Genomic DNA, 22,033 nt, shown 5'->3' on the forward strand with positions numbered 1-22,033 from the left:
CACACACACACACACACGAAATAGATGATGACGACAATGAAGACAGACAGATTGGGCAGGCCAGTGACCAAGGTACATAAGGTAAAAGCCAAGGACTACAGTAGTGAACTTGGGTTATTTGTGTCCATCCTACTGATGCAGGCTACCATCATTATCTCCAGGGAAGTGTGTTCTCCTGTCTTGTGTCCAGGTAGTTTGGGTAGTCTGCCCCTACCTGCCAGCTTTGTCTCAGAATGAGTTTGTGGCCCCAGTTTAGCCCAAAAGAGTATCCCATCCTTCCAGACATGGTGATTGCATCCGGATGTGAACATCTGTCTCACAACCCAAGATCCTGGAAATACCTGAAATATCTGGAAAGACTTGCGAGGTGATTTTCCAGCCTGGTGGTTGTCTTTGCCATTTCATGAGAGGACTATACCTAGGGAAAAACTAACCCAAAGGAAAGGAAAGCTGGCAGAAAGAGATTCCTGATGAAATCCTTCACATTCCTGAGCCAGGCTCGCCTTCCTTTCGGGGCTTGAGATGGGTTGAGTTTGGTTTCTATCTGAGTTCTGAAAATCCAGAGCAGTGATACATACAGAAGTAATGGTGAGGTCTAGTGAACTGAGTATCTATGAGAAGCTACATCTGCATTAAAGATCCAGTAGACTGCCTCTCATGGCTGACTAAAAACATGACTGGAGAGATGGAATGTTGTAGTTGGAAAGCCAAAACATCTTGAGCGGGCTGGGAATATGGCTTAGTGTTAGAGTGGCCTCGTATACGTGAAGCCCTGGGTTTGATTCCTCAGCACCATATATATGTAAATACATATATATGTAAATATATAAAAAATACACATATATACATACACATATATGTAAATGTATATGAAATACATATATACATATATGTAAATATATATAATACATATATACATATACATATATATGTAAATATATATAAAATACATATATATACATATATATATCCAGAAGTGCCACTGTGACTCAAGTGGTAGAGTGCTAGCCTTGAGCAAAAGGAAACAAGGGACAGTGCTCAGGCCCTGAGTTCAAACCCCAAGGCTGGCAAAAAAAATTAATAAAGATATCATCTGAAACCAATAAAGGAGATGTTTCTTCTTTGCTGTGTCCCACCTGCAGGACTGCCCTGTGACCTCCTGTTGTGCTGTGAATACAGAGGCTTATGCACTCTTGTTCAGCGTTAGGTGTCGCTTGGATTGTTTGGATATCTGTCATGATCACTCCTATTAGGCTCAGGATATTTTCTTATTTTGCGTAAGACAGAGGTGTATGCATGTGTGTGTGTGTGTGTGTGTGTGTGTGCAGGCACACACTGGTACATGATATGCAGATGAGGACATCCATGAACACCCTCGCCCTGCCCCAGCTCTTACAAGGTCCCTGGGATGAGGTGATCCTGTTCCCCAGCAGGAGGGAAAGACATGCTTTGAACTGGTGCAGCATGAGTTTTTGCCACATATCAGGCTTCCTTCATCTCTAGCTCAAGGTGGCATTGGTATGAAGATACTTAAAACTGCTCTTGCTGGAAAGTGCTGACGCCTTACTTGGGCCCATGAGCTAACTAAAAGCAGGAGAAAAATCTGGCAACCCTGCTACCATTTTTTGTGTCTGTGTTCTTTGCTCTGAGCTATCCTCTCTGTCATTGCTTTGCAATTGCTGAATCTCACAAGGGGCAGGACGGAGAAGATTAGAAGAGCAGAGTCTCCTCAGGAAAGATCCTCTGCAGAGGACTTACTTGTCCTGCCCAGTCTGCTCTCAAAACTTCTCCAGAATCCCTCTGGAGCTCAGGACTGCAGCTGCAGGCCACATCTGTGATTGGGATGTTTGGTGATGTATGCCTTGGGCCTCTGCCCTGACTCTTTTCCTACTTATACCTGAAGCTTAAACCTCAACTCTGAGGATGGGCTGAAGCAGACTCACTGCCTCTCCTGCCGCCTCCAGTGCCACACAATCAACCTCTTTTCTCTGCCCTTCACCATTGCTCGTCTCTTTGACATGAAGAACCTGTAGAGGTCGGGACTGGCCTAAAACTCCAAGTTCACAGCTGGGTACTGGCACAAAACAACAGGTCCCAAGAACTCAAGTAGAATAGAAGATAGAGGAATAAAAGACCACATAGCTATAGCTATCTAATTTTTGACAAAGGAACCAAAAACGTGCACTGGACAAGAGACAGTCTCTTCAACAAATGGCTACCTGGGTATCTACTTGTTGGCAACTAAAACTTCTCTCTCATTCTACACAAAATCAACTCCAAATGGATCAAAGAACTTAAAGAAGGACATGAAACTTTAAACTTATTAAAGGAAGGCAGAGAGAAAACTGGAAGCTAGAGGCACCGGTAATTATTTTCTGAATAGGCCTCCTGCTGCCCAGAAAGCAATAACAAGAATTAGCAGATGGGACTTGATCAAATTAAAACATTTATGCACAGCAAAAGAAAAACAATTTACCAGAACCAAGAGTTAATCCACAGAATGGGAGAAAAATCTTCAGCAGCTATTCAGATAAAGAATTACTATCCAGAATAGACAAAGCTCAAAAATTAAACAGCAGAAGAACAAATAATCCAATTAATAAATAGGCAAGCAAAGTGAACGAAGTTCTCAGAAGAAATACAAGTGGCTGATACATGAAAAAAATAAAATATGTTCAGCATCCTGAGGTATAAAAGAAATGCTAATCCAAAGCACCCTAAGACTCCTGGTCCCCCCAGTCAGAATGGCGGTCATCAATAACAATAAAAAAAATGCTGGTGAGGAGGAGGACAAAGGGTCCTCATGCATGGTTGGTAGGAAGGTAAATTAGTACAACCATTGTGGAAATCAGTGTGGAGGTTCTGCAAAAAAAAAAAAAATTGGCCTACCTTATGACTCTGACTCTGCTGTGCCATTGTTGGACCCTTTGTGCCAATGTTAAAATATATATGTAAGTCAGCATGTAAGAGACCAAACTATGGAATCAGATAAAGTAGCCAACAACAGATGAGTAGATAAAGAAGATATGGTGCATATCCACCATGGAATATTACACAGCTGTAAAGAAATAAAACCATAACACTTGCAGGAAAATGGGTGGAACTACAGAACATAATATTGAGTGAAATAATCCAAGCTCAGAAAGCCAAATATTGTTATGTTTTAGATCACATGTAGCTAGGCCTGTGTGTGTGTATTGGAAACCACTTCTTGTACAATTAATATATGTAAAATGAACAAAATTCTGGTTTCAGTGTTAATGCCAGGTAGCTGGTCACCAGTGGCTCATGCCTTGTAATTCTAGCTATACAAGAGGCCCAGGCAGGGAAGTCTATGAGAGAATCTTATCTCCAATTAACAACCAAATCGCTGGAAGTGGAGCCGTGGCTCAAGTGGCAGAGTGGTTACTAGCCTTGAGCAGAAAAGCTCAGGGACAGTGTCCAGGCCCTGAGTTCAAGCCCCAGGATCAGGAAGAAAATAAAGTCAGGTATCTCAGCTATGAGCCTGGGTGACAGCCTCCTCTGAGTCTATTTGGGACGCACTGAGGAAAGCACATGGTTAATGTAAGCACTGGTGAGGTATGCACCCTCAGAGAAAGAGGGAATTTCCATTTAAATCCTGAAAGAGTCTTTAAAGCCAAAACTCAAAGAGCAAAGTATAATAACTTCCTCTGGGCAAATTTATAATTAATCCTGGATTAATTGGCCTTAATGAAGTTGAATTAATTTCTGGCTGTTTGTAAAGAACTTTGAACTATCTTAGTACAGAATGGCTTTAGACAAACAGAAAGAAATCACATCCCATTAACATTTGCAACAAATAATCACAGTTGTGCAGGGTGTTCCCATCGCCTGTGGAGCTGCACAGGGCTGGGAAGGGCTGCCATGGCGGAGGAGGGTGGCTTTCCAGCGGAGTGTCAGGAACGAGTCCACCTGCATGTACCTGGCCAGTGATGGTCTCCACTCTCCTCAGCCCTCCCGGAGGGGGGAAACAATGAGAGCACTGGCCCGGGCTAAAGCAAACAGGACTCCAAGCAAGAAAGGCTGGAACAGAGACCAGGAGATGCAAGGTGACTGGCGGGGGGGGGGGGGGGGGTGTTTTTGTGCGTGTGCGCACCATTACTAGGGCTGAACACAGGGCCTTGGCGACCTTGGTTGGCATTTTTTGCTCAAGAAAGGTGGCATTCTACTACTTGAGCCACAGCTCCACTTCCAGCTTTTTGCTGGTTAACTGGAGATGTCTTTCAGATACATCTGTTCAGGCTAGGTGGGTTTCTAATCTTGATCCTCAGACCTCAGCCTCCTGAGTCTCATGGACTTTTCTGCTTGGACTGGCTTTGAAAACCGTGATGTTTGGGCCTGTCTCCTGAGAAGATAGGATTACAGGTGTGTGCCGTTGGCAAGCGCCCCAGCCCCAGGTGTGTGCCGCTGGAAGCCAGCACAACTTGTTTCTTGGGGCGAATTTACGACCTACATCTGGCAAGGCAGGCTCCTTCCAGCTCCCTGAGCACATGACTTCATGGGGGCTAAAGGGTCCATTTGGAGGGCTTTCATTTTATTTTTTACAAGTGAAGCTGTAAACTTTGAACTCCACAGCCATGTTGTCAGTGTGAGGCAGGAGGCTGCTGGCAAGTGGAGGCCCTTAGGAGGAGGAACACACAGACAACTGGAGCCTGGCATCAGCAATGAGCTGAGGTCTAGATGCAACTGCCTCTTCCCTCCACATTTCATTTTTATTTATTTAACATAGAAAGCACTGTTTGAGGACTGGGAATGTGGCTTAGTGGTAGAGTGCTTGCCTAGCATGCACGAAGCCCTGGGTTCAATTCCTTAGCACCATATAAACAGAAAAAGTTGGAAGTGGCACTGTGGTTTAAGTGGTAGAGGGCTAGCCTTGAGAAAAAAGTAGCCAGGGACAGTGCCCAGGCCCTGATTCCAAGTCACACATAAGTTCACACACACATACACAGATGGTCAGTTTTTTTAAAGTATTTTGCTATTTATTACGTACAACATAGAAAAGAAATATTCTGTACTAATTTCTCTTTCCAAAGAGCTCTTTCCTTGGGGCCCCGGGACCCACATTTCTAGAGCAGCTGTGTCAGATGAACCTCTAGGTCATTTTGTTATGTCTCACTATGAGGCCAGACCCCCCCCCACCCCCCCAGGAGGGGTATCAGCTGGGCTCAGATGTGGTTTTCTGGGAAGTCTCTGTTGCCTGGCCCCTGACAGCCTTCCAGGGCGCCTGTCTTGGGCATCATGGAAGGCCACACTGCCAGGCTAACATCTTGCTCTGAAGGACATTTTAAGGGTAAACTTAGTATGCAGCCTCATCTCCTTTGCCACCTGTCACACAGCCTGGCCGGCTCTGCCTCTGCTGTGGCCTCGGTTTCCCCGGGTCTCGCACACAGCCGCCGGGGTCAGCTCGGGCACTGCTTTCCTGAGCAGAGCCCTGCTCCCGTCCGCCGGGGACCGTCGGCCACGCTGCTCGGCTTTACTCCATCACCTGGTGATCAGCAAGCGCGGCGCTCGGCACGCGGGGGGTGCAAGGCGGTGAAGGTCTCACCTGGTGTCCCTGGCTTGGAAGGCGGCCAGGCTCACCTGGGCTCGCGGCCCGGGAGGTGTCGGTGCTCGGTCCGTCGGTTCCAGCTTTCTGGACGGTGAAGAGGCAGAGGCTGATGGAGTTGGAGGCTACTCACCCGGGGGGGGGGGGGGGCCGAGCCCCCCTCTCCGTGCGGGGCTGTCACTGGGAGACCCTCACCCGGGGCCGCGGGACCAGGCCTGTCCCGGAATCGAGGGTTCCCCGCAGACACGGGAGGCTGAGCCGCCCACCACCTGCCCTCCGTGGCGGGGGCGGCCGTGCCCATCGCCTGGGACACCGCGGTGCAGTCGGTGGCGGTTCGGGGAGGAAGGGGCCGGCGCCGGCGGGTGTCTCGGGGGTTCGGGACGGGGCCTGGCCTGGCGGGCCGGGCCCCCCGAAAGGACACGCTCCTGCGGCCCTCCGGAGGACCGGCTGCGGGCCCCGGCCCGAGCTCCCCCGGCCTCCTCAGGCCCGGCGCGGCCCCGGCCCGAGCTCCCCGGCCTCCTCACGCCCGGCGCGGCCCGGGCTCCCCCGGCCTCCTCAGGCGCGGCGCGGCCCCGGCTCCCCGGCCTCCTCAGGCGCGGCGCGGCCCGGGCTCCCCCGGCCTCCTCAGGCGCGGCGCGGCCCCGGCTCCCCCGGCCTCCTCAGGCGCGGCGCGGCCCCGGCTCCCCGGCCTCCTCAGGCGCGGCGCGGCCCCGGCTCCCCGGCCTCCTCAGGCGCGGCGCGGCCCCGGCTCCCCGGCCTCCTCAGGCGCGGCGCGGCCCCGGCTCCCCGGCCTCCTCACGCCCGGCGCGGCCCCGGCCCGGGCTCCCCCGGCCTCCTCACGCCCGGCGCGGCCCCGGCCCGAGCTCCCCCGGCCTCCTCACGCCCGGCGCGGCCCCGGCTCCCCCGGCCTCCTCACGCCCGGCGCGGCCCCGGCTCCCCCGGCCTCCTCACGCCCGGCGCGGCCCCGGCTCCCCCGGCCTCCTCACGCCCGGCGCGGCCCCGGCTCCCCCGGCCTCCTCACGCCCGGCGCGGCCCCGGCTCCCCCGGCCTCCTCACGCCCGGCGCGGCCCCGGCTCCCCGGCCTCCTCAGGCGCGGCGCGGCCCCGGCTCCCCCGGCCTCCTCAGGCGCGGCGCGGCCCCGGCTCCCCCGGCCTCCTCACGCCCGGCGCGGCCCGGGCTCCCCCGGCCTCCTCAGGCGCGGCGCGGCCCCGGCTCCCCGGCCTCCTCAGGCGCGGCGCGGCCCCGGCTCCCCCGGCCTCCTCAGGCGCGGCGCGGCCCCGGCTCCCCGGCCTCCTCAGGCGCGGCGCGGCCCCGGCTCCCCGGCCTCCTCACGCCCGGCGCGGCCCCGGCCCGGGCTCCCCCGGCCTCCTCACGCCCGGCGCGGCCCCGGCCCGAGCTCCCCCGGCCTCCTCACGCCCGGCGCGGCCCCGGCTCCCCCGGCCTCCTCACGCCCGGCGCGGCCCCGGCTCCCCCGGCCTCCTCACGCCCGGCGCGGCCCCGGCTCCCCCGGCCTCCTCACGCCCGGCGCGGCCCCGGCTCCCCCGGCCTCCTCACGCCCGGCGCGGCCCCGGCTCCCCCGGCCTCCTCACGCCCGGCGCGGCCCCGGCTCCCCCGGCCTCCTCACGCCCGGCGCGGCCCCGGCTCCCCGGCCTCCTCAGGCGCGGCGCGGCCCCGGCTCCCCCGGCCTCCTCAGGCGCGGCGCGGCCCCGGCTCCCCCGGCCTCCTCACGCCCGGCGCGGCCCGGGCTCCCCCGGCCTCCTCAGGCGCGGCGCGGCCCCGGCTCCCCGGCCTCCTCAGGCGCGGCGCGGCGCGGCGGGCGGAAGCTTCGGGGCCGGAACGCGCGCGCCGGGCGCGGGCGGCGGGGGGCGGCTTAGCGGGCGGACGCGGCGGCGTGCGGGCGAGCGGGCGGCGGCGGCATGGCGGGCCGGCGGGTGAACGTGAACGTGGGCGTGCTGGGCCACATCGACAGCGGGAAGACGGCGCTGGCGCGCGCGCTGAGCACCACGGCCTCCACCGCCGCCTTCGACCGGCCGCCGCAGAGCCGCGAGCGCGGCATCACGCTCGACCTGGGCTTCTCGTGCTTCGCGGTGCCGCTGCCCGGCGCCGGCCGGCCGCAGCTGCAGGTGACGCTGGTGGACTGCCCGGGCCACGCGTCCCTCATCCGGACCATCATCGGCGGTGAGCGCGGGCGGGCGGGCGCGGGCCCGCGGGGCGGGGCGGGGCCGAGGGGCTCCCCGCCGGCCTCCCCCCTCCGCGAAGTTCCCAGTCACGAGGGACCGGGGCGTCTGCCCCAGGGTGCTTGCTGCTCGGGCTGCCGCCACGGTTCTGGAAGCTTCCGCGTGTTCTAGAGGGCTTGCCCTGCGCGTGCCAGGGGGGGCATACTGCGCGTGCGCGACTGGAGGGGGCGTGCTGCACGTGTGTCACTGGAGAGTACTGTGCGTGTGTCACTGGGGCCGTGCCGTGCGTGTCACTGGAGGGGGCACTGTGCGTGTGCCACTGGGAAAGGTGCACTGCGGGTGTGCCACTGGAGGGGGCGTGCCACTGGAGGGGGCGTGCCACTGGAGGGGGCGCGCCACTGGAGGGGGCGTGCCACTGGAGGGGGCGCGCCACTGGAGGGGGCATGTCACTGGAGGGGGCGTGTCACTGGAGGGGGCGTGCCACTGGAGGGGGCGCGCCACTGGAGGGGGCGCGCCACTGGAGGGGGCGCGCCACTGGAGGGGGCGCGCCACTGGAGGGGGCGCGCCACTGGAGGGGGCGCGCCACTGGAGGGGCGTGCCACTGGAGGGGGCGCGCCACTGGAGGGGGCATGTCACTGGAGGGGGCGCGCCTCTGGAGGGGATGTGCCACTGGAAAGGTGCACTGCGGGGGCATGCCACTGGAGGGGGCGCGCCACTGGAGGGGGCGTGCCACTGGAGGGGGCGCGTCACTGGAGGGGGGCGCGTCACTGGAGGGGGGCGCGTCACTGGAGGGGGCGCCCCACTGGAGGGGGCACCCCACTGGAGGGGACGCGCCACTGGAAAGGTGCACTGCGGGGCGCGTCACTGGAGGGGCGTTCCACTGGAGGGGGCGCCCCACTGGAGGGGACGCGCCACTGGAAAGGTGCACTGCGGGGGCGCATCACTGGAGGGGCGTTCCACTGGAGGGGGCGCCCCACTGGAGGGGACACGCCACTGGAAAGGTGCACTGCGGGGGCATGCCACTGGAGGGGGGCGCGCCACTGGAGGGGACCTGCCACTGGAGGGGGCGCGTCACTGGAGGGGACCTGCCACTGGAGGGGGCGCGTCACTGGAGGGGACCTGCCACTGGAGGGGGCGCGTCACTGGAGGGGACCTGCCACTGGAGGGGGCGCGTCACTGGAGGGGGGCGCGTCACTGGAGGGGACCTGCCACTGGAGGGGGCGCGCCACGCCTATGTCAGGCAGTCGTGTCGTCCCAGCGACTCCAGACCTGAGATGGGAGCATCACTTGATTCCAGCGGCAGTGTGGTGGGATCCTGTCTCAAAGGAAGAAAGGATTGCTCTTTGCCCGGCGAAGGCCGCCATGAGTGCTGGTGGGGGAGGGAGGCCTTGGGAGGCCCTGCCCCAGGCTTCCCGTCAGAGGGGACAGCTTTCGCGCAGCGGGGCAAGCCGTCTGCCAGGGAAGGTCCTGCCGCGCGGTCTTGGGGGGGATCTCTTCGAAGAGCCCAAGGTGGGCCTGCTGGGAAGGCCGCCGCCCGCAGTGCCGTGGGGGGGCCGCTCTGCAGAGGAAGATGCCGGCGGCCCCTGGAGGCCCGCTTCTTGGTGGGGCTGTCTGCACCTGTGCGCTGGGACCCTCTTGTTGCCGGTTCTGCTCACTGTGACTGATCCAGCCCATGGTGGGATGGCACCCCCTAGAGAAGGAAATTGGAGCAATCATCTGAGTGCCACGCTTGTACCTCGGGTTCATATCCCTGAAGCCAAAGCCAGCTTTGATTCCACGGGTCTCCAGAATGCTTTCACTGTAAAAGACGAAGAGAACCCTACCTTAGAGAAAATGACATTCCATCTCCCTTGACCCATGTGTTTGCAGACCGCGCTCCTGTGGCCTTTGCGTGGACATAGCACTCAGTAGTTACTTGGTGCATCTGTGTGTGTGTGTGTGTGCACGCCAGTACTGGGGCTTGAACTCAGGGATTCACACTGTCACTTGGCTTTTCCAAGGCCAGTGCTGTACCACTTGAGCCACACCTGTATTCCAGCTTTCTGCTGGGTATTTGGTGATAAAGAGTCTCATGACTTTTCCTGCCTGGGCTTGGCTTCAAATAGCCGTCCTTCGATCTCAGCCTCCTGTGTAGCTGAGATTGTTACAGGCATGATCCTCAGCTCAGCCTCCTGAGTAGCTGGGATTACAGGTATGATCCTCAGATCTCAGCCTCCTGCGTAGCTGGGATTACAGGTATGATCCTCAGATCTCAGCCTCCTGCGTAGCTGGGATTACAGGTATGATCCTCAGATCTCAGCCTCCTGCGTAGCTGGGATTACAGGTATGATCCTCAGATCTCAGCTTCCTGAGTAGCCGGGATTACAGACATGAGCCACCAGTGCATGGTGGTGCTGTCCTCGTGATGAGTGCATTTTGTTTTTCAGGGTTTTGTTTTTGTGTGTGTGTGTGTGTGTGTGTGTGTGTATATGTGTGTGTGCTAGTCCTGGGCCTTGAATTCAGGGCCAGGTGTCATGTCTGAGCTTTTTATGCTCAAGGTTAGGGCTCTGCCAACTTGAGCAACAGCTCTATTTCTAGCTTTTTGGTGCTTCATTAGAGATAAGAGTCTCATGAGGGCTGGGAACGTGGCTTGGTGGTAGAGTGCTTGCCTTGCATGCAGGAAGCCCTGGGTTCGATTCCTCTGCACCACATGAGCAGAAAGAGCCAGAAATGGCACTGTGGCTCAAGTGGTAGAGTCCTCAAGTGGTAGAGCAAAAAGAAGACAGGGACAGTGCTCAGGCCCTGAGTTCAAGACCCAGGACTAGCCAAAAAAAAAAAAAGTCTCATGACCTTTCCTGCTTAGGCTGGCTTTGAACCACAACCCTCAGATCTCAGCCTCCTGAGTTGCTAGGATTACAGGTATGAGCCACCAGCATCCAACTTGTTTTGTTTTCTTAACTCTTACAGCAAGCAGCCCTGGTATCCTTGTCGTACAGATAGAACACGGGGCATCAGAGAAGGGGGAGCACAGCTGACAGCTCAAGAGGCAGCTGGAACCCAGCGCTGCAGCGCAGCCCAGTCTGCGAGGGAGCAGGTGTCCTCTGTTCCAAACCCTGGAGTCGCCACGCTTCAGGGCAGTATTTTCCTCCAATCCATTTTAGAGTATAAATCTTTCAGGATTAGAACTTCAGAGAGATGTAGTAATGTATGTTTTAAAGATATGGTGGGGGCGAGGGACTTCGTCTCCTCCTCAATCTAACTCCAGCAGCAGGAAGAGGCTGAAAAATGCCAGGCCCCTGGCTTGGCCATTTGTAGTGCTCTGTCGGCTGCTAGGATTAACAGCGCATTGTCTCTGGGTCTTTTGTGGGGGTTGTTAATGAACAGCAGATCTGGCCTCTGTGCCCACTGTTGTGAGCGGTGCTTCCTGCTGGGTGGAAGCTGGCAGGAGCCGTGGGGTCCTGGAGCCGACCCCAGGGCCGGGCCACCGTCTGGGTGGCCTGGGCAGAGCGTCCTCGGTGGAGCGAGCCGGAGCCATGTCGGTGGCTCCTGTGGGCGTGGTGTCCGGTGGGAAGCCCCTGCCCGTGGCTGACCCAGGGAGGCACCCCGACTGCTCGCTCTGGCCTCATTAATGAAATGAGGTCCATTAGTGTGAGTGAGTGTGTGTCTTCCACTTCTTTTGAGAGACAGGGACTTGCTGTATGGCCCAGGCAAGCCTCACACTCAAGCTCCTGCCTCAGCCTCTCAAGTTCAGCCAGATTTTTTTTTTTTTTATGTCTGTGGTGGGCTTGAAATCTGGGCCTGGGTGCTGTCTCTGAGCTTTTGCGAGAGCCAGCTGTTTTATGTTCCCCGCAGGTATCTGCACATATGTCTGGAAAGCTGGGCGGTTCAAGCGGAGATGACGGTGTGGGGCTTGCCAGCCAGGAGGAATTGTGGGTGACTCTGGTGCCCTGTCCAAGTGCATCACTCCAAATCATGGCAATTATGAGCTTAGAGGCTGTGGGAGGGGAGCCCCTCTCCCCAGAACACTTGGGGGCTGAGGCTCCTGCTCCCTGTGCCTGGCCCTCACCTCCAGCGCTGCTGTCACCCTGGTGTCACGGCGCGGCGCCAGGCTGGTCCTGCGGTCACTTGCCTCAGTGGCTTCAAAGCGTCTCCTGTGCAGGAGGAAGTCTGCCGGGCACAGAGCTCGCTCTGTTCCAGTGCACACGCTTCTGCTTTGCCCGCCTCGCGTGCTGCCTCCCCCGCCGCAGTGCCGCGAGCTGCGCGTTGCCTGCCCCACCTTCTCTTGGGGCTGGACAGCGGGTGACTTTGCCTGAGTCCGGATGACAGTGTGGGAGCAGCACATCAGAGACACAGCCTTGGGTTTAAATGAATGCAGAATACTTGGGCAGGAACCAACAGGAAAGAAAAATGGGAATAGGTAGTCATATTTCATTCCACTGGGGTACATTTTTCTTCTCATGGGGCTTGCCCTTGAGAACAAAACATATCAAATGTTAAATCAAAGAATATTTTTGTAGTCATGCTAGGTATAGAAAATAATGCAAAGAGTTTGCCTTCTTGAGGCAAATATTTTGCTGGAAGGTTATAATCAAAGTCAGAAGGGAATCATAGCCACAGCTTTTGGTAAAGCTGTAATCATTTAAAATTAATTGCTCTAAAGTTTACACTGAGCATCTCCTTTGTTTTCTATCAGCATTTCTCTTGGATTTTTCTTCAGAATCATGCCATTTGGGTTAGAATGAGATTTGGGCCGGCATTCCGGGAAACAGTCCGTGAATTAAGCCCTAAGACATGTTCTCTCCTCCGTGGTTCTTCTGTTTGAGGGCGTCTGGGCCAGGCCAGGGCTCCGTGCCTGAGCTCTGGGCTGTGGGCTGCTCAGCAGGAGGGTTTTGGTGTCATGCCCTGAGTCCCCCATCCCCGGGAAAGCAGGGAGCTGGGGATGGAGGCCAGGGAGGGTCACAGGCCACAGGACAGTGTCCCAGTCATCTCAGAAGCTCCAGGGCCGACCCAGCGCCTGAAACACTGTAGGTAGTTGATCGTTCCATAGCTTTGGTTTTTGGTACTGGGCATTGAACTCAGGGCCTTGAGCATGCTACACAAGTACTCTACTACTTAACTTGACCTATACCCTCAGCCCAACATTTTGTTTTTGAGATCAGGTGTAGCTAATGTAGTTCAGGCTGGCCTCAAGCTCTCTATCTTCCAAGGCTGTGGCCTATGAGTAGCTGGAGTTACAGCCATGAATAACACTCTTAGCTATACTACTTGATAATTATTATTATTTGCCAGTCCTGGGGCTTGAACTCAGGGCCTGCGCACTGTCCCTGGCTTTTTTTTCTCCCCTCAAGGCTAGCACTCTACCTCTTGAGCCACAGCACCACTTCCAGCTTATGTGTTTTATGTGGTGCTGAGGAATTGAAACCAGGGCTTCATGCATGCTAGGCAAGCACTCTACTGTTAAGCCACATTCCCAGCCCCATACCTAATAATTTTTAAAAACCATTTTCTTGAGAAAGAATTCACATACTATGAAGTTTGTCCATTTGAAGTATATACTCATTGGTTTTTAGTGCTTCATAGAATTGCGTAGTCATGGCCATAATCCAAGTGTAGAACATTTTCTTTATCTCAGAAAGAAACTCCGAACTTGCCCACAGTCCTTCCTCATTCCCCACTCCCCTAGGGTGAATACTAACATACTTCATATCTATAGATTGCCTCTTTGGGGCATTTTATATGAATACAGTCATATGGGAGGTGATTTTTGTGTGTTTGATTTCTTGCACTTGGCATATACTTGGTTGTTGTTGTTGGTTATGGGGCTTGAACGCAGGGCCTGAGCTCTTTTGCCCAAGGCTAGCACTCTACCACTTGAGCCACCGTGCCACTTCTGGCTTTTTCTATGTATGTGGTGCTGAGGAATCGAACCCAGGGCTTCATGTATGTGAGGCAAATACTCTACCAGTAGGCCATCTTCCCAGCCCACTTTTTTCTTTATTAAGTAGTCGTACAAACAGACTGCAGTTCCATGAGTCAGGTTGTGAGTACAGTGTTTCTTAGTGCCACTCCTTCCATCGTTCTGCCCGTTTCCCTTCCTCATCCCTACCTCCAAGGTGTGTAGTTCAATTTTTACATAATGTACAATGAATATAATGACTGCATTTGCTCATCCTTCCTCCAGTGACCCCCCTCACTCCCCCACAAACATGTTCCTACTTCTTTGTATTCATTTTGACTAGTTTTTTTAGTCATTCAGAGGAGTTACACCTTTAAACTCCTTCCCTAAGTATACCATCTTTTACTCTGTATGTATATGCATAAAACCCTGTATATGTTACCACGCTTGCTTGTAGTTTAGACGTAGCCTCCACATATGAGAGAAAATGTGTGCCCTTTGTCTCTCTGAGCCTGACTTAATTCACTTAGCATAATTTTTTCAAGGTCTATCCATTTCCTTGCAAATGACATATTCTTCTTTGTAATAGGTAAAATTCCACTCTATACGTGTACCACATTCTCTGGATCCACTCATGTTTTGAGGGCATCCGGGCTGTTTCCGTAACTTGGCTGAGGCGAATAGAGCAGCAGTGGACATGCAGATGCATGTGGCTGTACGCTGTTGTTACCGTGCCCTGACTTGCAAAGGTCTGGGTAGATGCCCAGAGGGGGATGGCTGGGAAGTTGAGTTTTTGAAGACTCTCCAAACCACCCTTCCATGTGGTGGCACTAGCTTCCACTCCCGCCAGCAGTGCAGTGGGGTTCCTGTCTCCCACATCCTCACCAGCATTTGTTACTATTCATATTCTTTTTTTTTGGCCAGTCCTGGGCCTTGGACTCAGGGCCTGAGCACTGTCCCTGGCTTCTTCTTGCTCAAGGCTAGCACTCTGCCACTTGAGCCGCAGCGCCACTTCTGGCCATTTTCTGTATATGTGGTGCTGGGGAATTGAACCGAGGGCTTCATGTATATGAGGCAAGTGCTCTTGCCACTAGGCCATATCCCCAGCCCCACTATTCATATTCTTGATGCTGGCCAATCTTACTAGGGTGAGATGGAATCTCAGCGTTGTTTTGATTTGTATTTCTTTTATATTTGGGATGTTGAGCATTTCCTCATGTGTTTATTGGCCATTCTTCTTCTGAGAAGTCTCTTGTTTAGCTTCTTTGCCCATTTACTAGTTGAGTGACTAACTTGGGAGAGTTTTGTTTCTTGAGCTCCTTAGGCCCCTGGTCAGAGACGTAGCTGTAAAGCTCTCCCAGTCTGTCATTTGCTGGGCAGTAGCTTCTTAGTTTGCTGCAGTCTCTCCGATTTTCTGAGCCCTGATCTTGCTTCAGGAAGTTCCTGCCTGTGCCAGTAGCTCTGATGTGTCTCATCTCCTTTTTTTTTAAGGAGTTTTGGTTAATTGGAGGTAAAAGTCTGTCTTTGAACCAAGTTCCTCAGTTCTCAGCTTCATACGTAGCTAGAATTACAGGTGTGAGCCACCAGTGCCTAGCCCCTCCCCTTTAAAAATTTTAACACAACTATACCACTAGTTGTGATAAAATATATACAACATGGATTTTAGCATATTAATCTTTTGTTGTTGATGGTTGGTTGTGAGACTTGAACTCAGGGCCTGGGTGCCATCCCTGAGCTCTTCAGCTCAAGGCTAGTGCTCTACCACTTTGAACCACAGCACCACTTTCAGTTTTCTGTAGCTTAATTGGAGATAAGAGTCTCATGGACTTCCCTTCCCAGGCTGGCTTTGAACTGCGATCCTCAGACCTCAACCTCCTGAGTAGCACAGGCATGACCACCGGCACCTGGCCATATTAACCATTTTTAACGTGCAGTGGCATGTGTCCTTCAGATTGCTTCTCTCTATTCTGCTCCTGACCCATGAGGACATCGGGACTTGTGGCTTCTCATTTGGGGATTCCTGGTATCCCATCTGATGGAAGTGGCCAGTGGTGCTGCTGTTTGATGTTTTGTCCACTTACTGTATTCTGCACACACGGGTGGAGGTGTGGCTCTGTTGCAGAGCACTAGCCAATGAGCAAAAGTGGCCAGGGGTACTGTTGAGTCTTGGTCTCAGACCAAGAAAAAAAAAAGATTCTACATGCACATATCCAGCTTTTCTATTTCTAATTTAATTTTATTGTGAACGTGATATACAGAGGGGTTACAATTCCATATGTAAGGTAGTGAGTACATTTCTTGTCATGCTTGTTACCCCCTCCCTCATTTTTCTCCCACCTTCCCCCCCCTGCAACCGCCCCCCCCACATATCCAGCGTTGTTTTGGATATAAAGGCAGACGCTGGCCATGCATGTCTCCACAACCCACAGTCTTGGTGAGGGAGAAGGGTTATGGAGGCCTTGCTTGAGAGAGGAACCTGGAGACTGGAGGGCTTGCACTGCATTGACAGGGCAGGGTGGGCCTCCCTCCCCTCCCCCCCCCGCGGCCTTCCCCCTGGACTGTGAGAGTTGTGCTCTGCTAATTGGGTCTTCTATTTCTGGTGCTGAGTGAGGCAGCTCCTGCTCCTTTAAAGCGGCCTTCATTGGGTGCAGAGGACTCCTTGCTGGAGGTGATCCTCTCCCTTGTGCTGTGGGGAGAGAAGCAGCCGCCCCTCCTCCCCTATCTCTTGTCTTGGGGCCTTCAGAAAGACTCAAAGCATTTCCTTTGTCTCTAACCTACTTCCTGGGGATATTTATTTGCTGGCACACAGGTGCTACCTAAAGATAAACTGAGTTTTTACTTTTAAAACTACTGCTTAGAATGTGTTAGCATTGCCCTCCTTGGCTTGAGAAATCCATAGATTTATATGGGTCCTCTGAAGGTCAATGGCTTGTCCTTGGTCATCTGACCTTGGGACTGGAGCTCAGCCCACCCAGGTACATTGCAGTGTGGTGCTTAAAAGCCATTCCTCTTGTGTGGCCATTCCAGATGAGTTTCAGGACCTTTTGCCACGAACTCCGGAGGCTCCCTCTTGTTCTCAGCCCGCCCTAAGGTGGTGGTCCAGGGCTCACTGAGATGTGCTCCTCCCGCCTGCCTGGTGGTTGTAGTTGTGGTTGGTTGTGGGGCTTGAACTCTGGGCCTGGGCCCTGTCCTTGAGCTCTCTTTGCTAGCTGGCTTTGAGCTGTGATCCTCAGATCTCAACCTCTGAGTAGCTAGGATTCCAGGTGTGAACCACTAGGTCTCTGCATGGGTGCTTTCTAGGACGTTCTTTGCAACAGGATCCTGTATCACTGTGCGATTCAGTTGGGCAGCTGTGAGCCTTGTGCAATCATTTGAGCATTTGCAAATTGTAGCCAGTGCAGCTGAGGCATTGAATTAACTTTTAAATGATTACCTTTCAAACTATATTTTATCTATTTTAAAAACAGGTTTACGTTTGAACAGACGTGGGTGCCTAGTTGAGTTGTAGGAGATAGTGCTGGGCTGGGCTCCTGACTGGTGTCCCTGGGGCTTGTGCAAGCTGCTCCTGTGTGGCTGAGCTACAGAGCTGCCTGCTTCTGGGGAGCGCGGCCTGTGCACCCCACCTCCCTCGGGTTTAGCCCCACAGTCCTGCTGGGGCCCCACAGGGCCTCTGCAAGGCCGGCCCACCCTCCTGCTTTCCTGCCAGCCGTGCCCCCTGCTCTCTAGCAGGCCCCACCTGCATACCGCTCCTGACCAGCACAGTCTCGCTGCCAAAGTTCCTTCCCTAGACTGGCTTCAGGCAGTTCCTGCCTAGGAAGGAACAAGTGAGCACTCCCTCCCTCCCCGCCTCACATTGCAGCCTCCTGTCTCTGCAGCTGGAGATTCTTCGTAAGCACAACTGTCACTGCTCTGCGTAAAGGTCTTCCGTGCCCTCTGTGGGCATGAGGCTTGGGGGGCTGACTAGGCCCTTCCTGATGAGCTGTGTGGTCTCCAGCTCCGCTCTCCACCCTGGTCCCGGTCAGCCAGGCAGAGGCAGACAGTTTGAGCTCTGATGCTCGGGGAAGCGTGGTTACTTGGTCCTCTCAGGCTGATTAAACAGCCTTTATTTCATGGCCAGTAACGTCCTATACGCACCCTAGACTTTCATTCTTCTCCTCTTCAGATGCCAGTTTCTGTGTACTAGATTATGTTCTCTACTGGGCTCGATCCCGTTGCGGGCAGGGGCGTGTTATCCTTCAGCTGTGTCTCTTAAGTGCCCAGGACAGGGTATGGCAGAGAGTGAATGGGATGCATGCACAGGATGACTGTTTGATATATGTGTGAAGGAAAGAAGGAAGGGAGGAAGGAAGGAAGGGAGGGAGGGAGGGAGGGAGGGAGAGAAGGAGGGTAGGAGGGAGGGAGGAAGGAAGGAAGGAAGCTAGTCATTTCTTATTGCTGTGCCAATTACCCACCCTCCTGTGGTGCTTCAAACAACTGAGCAGAGTTCAGCAGTGGAGGAAACCTGCCTTCAGGTTAGACAAGTTAATCTTTCAATGGAAATTCAATCCTCACATTTCATTTTCAGGCCACTTTGCGTAGCAAAGTAGTTTAACTCATAGCAGACTTCTTCAGTGCTGATGGTTAATTTCATGGCCTGCAGAGGGTCAGCACGCTAATGCCAGGAACATGGCGACCCCACCGCACACGGAGAGCACCATCGCTGTGTTATTTTAGAGAAGCCATTTTCAGACACCCTTGAACAGGCAGGTTTTGAATTAAAAGTGGTGACCCTTTCGGGAACATTTTTAAAGGCTGTAACATAGATCCCTCTCGAGCTGTATATTTTCCTTTCTACCTCAGTTCAAAGGACCTGAGTTGTCTCGTAGGTTTTGCCAGCCGTCTTCAGCTTGACCCTGGTTGTATAAATCTGCAGGAGGAAATTTGAACAAACTTGTACTTGAGTAATTCTTCTGCCTCTGTGAACCTTTAACCTTAGGTTTCTCGGGAGCCAAGGCTGCATTGTCACCGCGGTCCCTTCTGGGGCTCTCAAAGGGCATTGTCTAGTGCGTCTGTTTTCACTTTGCTACTGGCGTTCTTTTGAGGAAGGTTATTAATTCAGACCTGACTCTGAGACAGGAGGAGGATTTTAAACTTGCCCCAGAGCTTGAGGTTGGGGAAATGAGTGTAATGCAAGCCTGTGGCCCCTGCTGGTCATTCTGCAAATAGAGTGCCAAGGAGCAGGGAAGGGAGTTCACCGAAGGCAAGTGGCGGTGCAGCTGGTGGGAGGAGACCTTGGCTCTGCCACATATCGTTTGATGACATGACCAAAGAGGTGCTGGCTCTGGTCATCCAGCCGTGGGTCCAAAGTCTCCCTCAGTGTGAACTGTCTGAAGCCCAGCCCCAGTGGTTTATAAGTGGTTTATAAGTCAGAGGTGAACTCAGGTCCCAGGGACCTTTACAAACACTGGTAGTAAGAGACATGATGGTAAAGAGAGAGGGCTGGCCGACAGAGCAGAAAGCAGAGCTCCAGCTTGCCTGTGCCTTGGCACTCCCCGAGGTTTCCTGTACACGCCCTCTGCAGGCCCAGCTCTGCCTTTGCTTACCTCTGTCAGCTCACCAGCTCACCCTTGGGTGCCTGGGTCTCCTCACGCCATGAGGCTGGTGCCTCCGTCATTGGGCCCTTGCTTTGGGCTGGTGTCATGGGTGTGTAGTGTTTGAAATTGGAGCCTCAGAGGGAACCCACAGTGCCTCTTCAGGAAGCTGCCTGTGTGTATCCATTGCAAAACGTTAGATGCTATTGGAGCACCTGGCGTAGTTTCTTGGCTTCTTTTCTTTTCCTTGTTTTCTTAGAGTCTTAAAGATCTGGCTAGGGGACTGTATGCCTTAAGCCTGGGCGTTAGAAGAAAAGGTGGGTCATGATGTTAATTTATTCATTCTGCAAATTCTGAGAAGCTGATTGCACATCAGGGGCTAGGTACCAGCAGCTAGCAAGGGGAGCCCCTCCTGCTGTCTCCTGGCTCTCGTCCTCGAGCAATAAACAGGAGGCTGTAGACTGGTGAGGTGTGAGCATTGGGAAGGACTATTCCAGAAGCAGACCAATGGATCTGAGCACCTGCTTGAGTGTAGAGGGCCTGTGTGAAGCAGTGCAGGGGAGGGAGGAAGGAGTCAGCCACTGCAGTGTCGGCTGCGGGCACTGCAGTCATGGCCAGCAGTCATGGGAGAGCCCCATGCAGAGCCGTGGAAGTCTGGCATGCCGACGAGAGGGCTCAGAGGACGCTCGACGGGGAGGCATGACACGGCCGGTGCAGTATCTGTGGAAGCAGGTGGCTCCGTCCTGGTCTTCCGGAGGAAGAGCTGAGGTGCGGCTCATTCTGATAGTAGGGCAAAGAGGGAAGGGTTTGGCCTCAGCAGGCCCTGGCTCTCACCTGTCCTCAGTCCTGTCTGTTCTGGCCTTTTGACCCAATCTCCTTTCCAGCGTAAGCGGAAATAGGGTTGGCAGGCAATCTTGGTGTTTTCACTGCGTTGGGACTGTGATATGGCCTTTAAACACTGGCACGTTGGCTGCCTGTGATCTACAGGCCATATGGAGGTCTAGGCCACAAGCAACGTGAAGCAAGGTCTCCAGTCACAGAGCTGGTGAGCTGGCAGAGCGGCTGGCCCTGTGGCATGTCCCCTCACCCCCTCAGTGCCTCTCCCCCCCCCACCTGTGTTTCTCACACACGGGTCCTCTGCAGGGCGTGGGAGGGAGGAAGCGTTGCCCTTTCTTTCTCCAGGTGTGTGGTCAGTGGGATTTGGCTGGTCCTGATGGGGTCTCTGAGGGTAAAAGTGTGGCATAGACAGTAGATGATTTTTTGTCTTCAGAACCAGAACTGGACACTTACTTCAGAGAAACCCAAAGCCTTACTGCTAGGTTGTGCCAACCAGTCTTTGCCTAGCCTTAGGCTCACAGGGATGTTTGTCTGATTTTCTAAAGTTCTTTAATATTTTTATTTATTGCCGGTACTAGGGCTTGAACTCAAGGCCTTCGACTCTCTTGCTCAATGCTGGTGCTCTGTCATTTGAACCACAGCTCCATGTCTGGCTTTTTGCTGTTCAATTGGAGATCAGAGTCTCATGACTTTCCTGCCCAGGCTACCTTCAAGTAGGCTGCAGTCCTCAGGTCTCAGCCTCCTGAGCAGCTAGGGCTGCAGGCGTGAGCCGTGGGCACCCGGCTAGGAGGGATCTGTGAGGGCTTCTTGAGATGCTGGTTTGGTCTTCTGGGGTTTGAACCCTGTCAGTAGTGTGGCAGAGAGGGCATGAGCCCCGCAGCCTCAGGATAGGGGTGCTTCAAGTTGAAAAGCTTTATTTATTTATGTATTTATTTATTGTTGTTGGTGGTGGTGGAGGGGCTTGAACTCTGGGCCTGGGCACTGTCCCTGAGCTCTTCAGCTCAAGGCTAGGAGTGCGCTACCACTTTGGCCACAGCACCACTTCCTCTAAGTGTTTTTAAAGGACATAGTAAAAAAAAACAAAAAAACAAAAAAAGAGGCTCCATGACAACCAATAAAGTTTCTTTTCGAGGAATGGATATTTTCTAGGAAAGATGAGAGTCAGTTGCTTGGTCTGATTTCTTCGGCTACATCTTCCCTTTTTCTCTTATCTCAGACTCTGTCTCACAAGGCACTCTGGGGACTCTGTAGCCGGCTGGCAGCCCAGCTGTGCCGGGGCGACGGGGGACTCTGCTCCCCACGGGTCCAGAGCTGTTTGGTGCACAAGAGGGCAGTGTTTGCTTACAGTCACGCACAAGGCTGAGCCATGTGGAGGTGCACCGGTCAGCATTGTTCAAATGACCTCCGACTTTGTCAGGACAAAACAAACTGTAAGACCCAGCCTTGATGATTTCTCATACATGCTTTTAAGCATCTGTCCCCACCAAAGATTGCTGCTTGCTGCCTTTTTTCCCTAAAAAGAAAAATATTGTTTCAATGTTTTTGTGTGTGTTTTTAATCAATGAAAATATGGTTTTCAGGCTTGTACCTACAATGGCAACTGCTTTCTAATTAAAATCCAGATGGAAAGATTTCTATTTGAAGCAAGAGGTCAAATGTGTCCTTTCCCACTTCACGCCAGTGTGAAGATGATCTGAGTTGACTTTTAAAGCATTTGAAGGCTGAGTGTGTGTATGTATCGGTGTCTTGAATCAGGGCCTGGGACTGTCCCTTTGCCTTTTCATTCAAATCTGGCACTCTACCACTTGAGCCACAACTCCACTTCCAGCTTTTTGGACTTTCATGGACTCATGGACTTTCCTGCCCACACTGGCTTTGAACCAAGATCCTCAGATCTCAACCTTTTGAGTAGCTAGGATTACTGGCATGAGCCACGGTGCCTGGCTGTATGCCTTTTTGTGTGTAGGGATTTGCCCATTTCAGATCTTCTGTGGTGTTTTTCCAGAGA

General features: G+C 54.0%; 1 protein-coding gene across 2 annotated transcripts in view; it reads left to right on the forward strand.

Moving 5' to 3' along the window:
* Nucleotides 1-7,415: 7,415 nt before the first annotated feature.
* The window catches only part of Eefsec (eukaryotic elongation factor, selenocysteine-tRNA specific), a 161,067-nt gene continuing 146,449 nt past the window's right edge, over nt 7,416-22,033 (forward strand). The window contains exon 1 of one of the 2 annotated variants that reach the window (XM_048356365.1): nt 7,416-7,744. In XM_048356365.1, coding sequence (XP_048212322.1) covers nt 7,483-7,744 — 262 coding nt within the window. In that variant the 5' untranslated portion in view covers nt 7,416-7,482. The remainder of the gene's footprint in view (nt 7,745-22,033) is intronic. The other variant, XM_048356363.1, reaches the window with a different exon arrangement.

The sequence above is a fragment of the Perognathus longimembris genome, chromosome 10 (genome assembly GCF_023159225.1).
Source record: "Perognathus longimembris pacificus isolate PPM17 chromosome 10, ASM2315922v1, whole genome shotgun sequence".
In the NCBI taxonomy this organism is placed as follows: domain Eukaryota; kingdom Metazoa; phylum Chordata; class Mammalia; order Rodentia; family Heteromyidae; genus Perognathus; species Perognathus longimembris.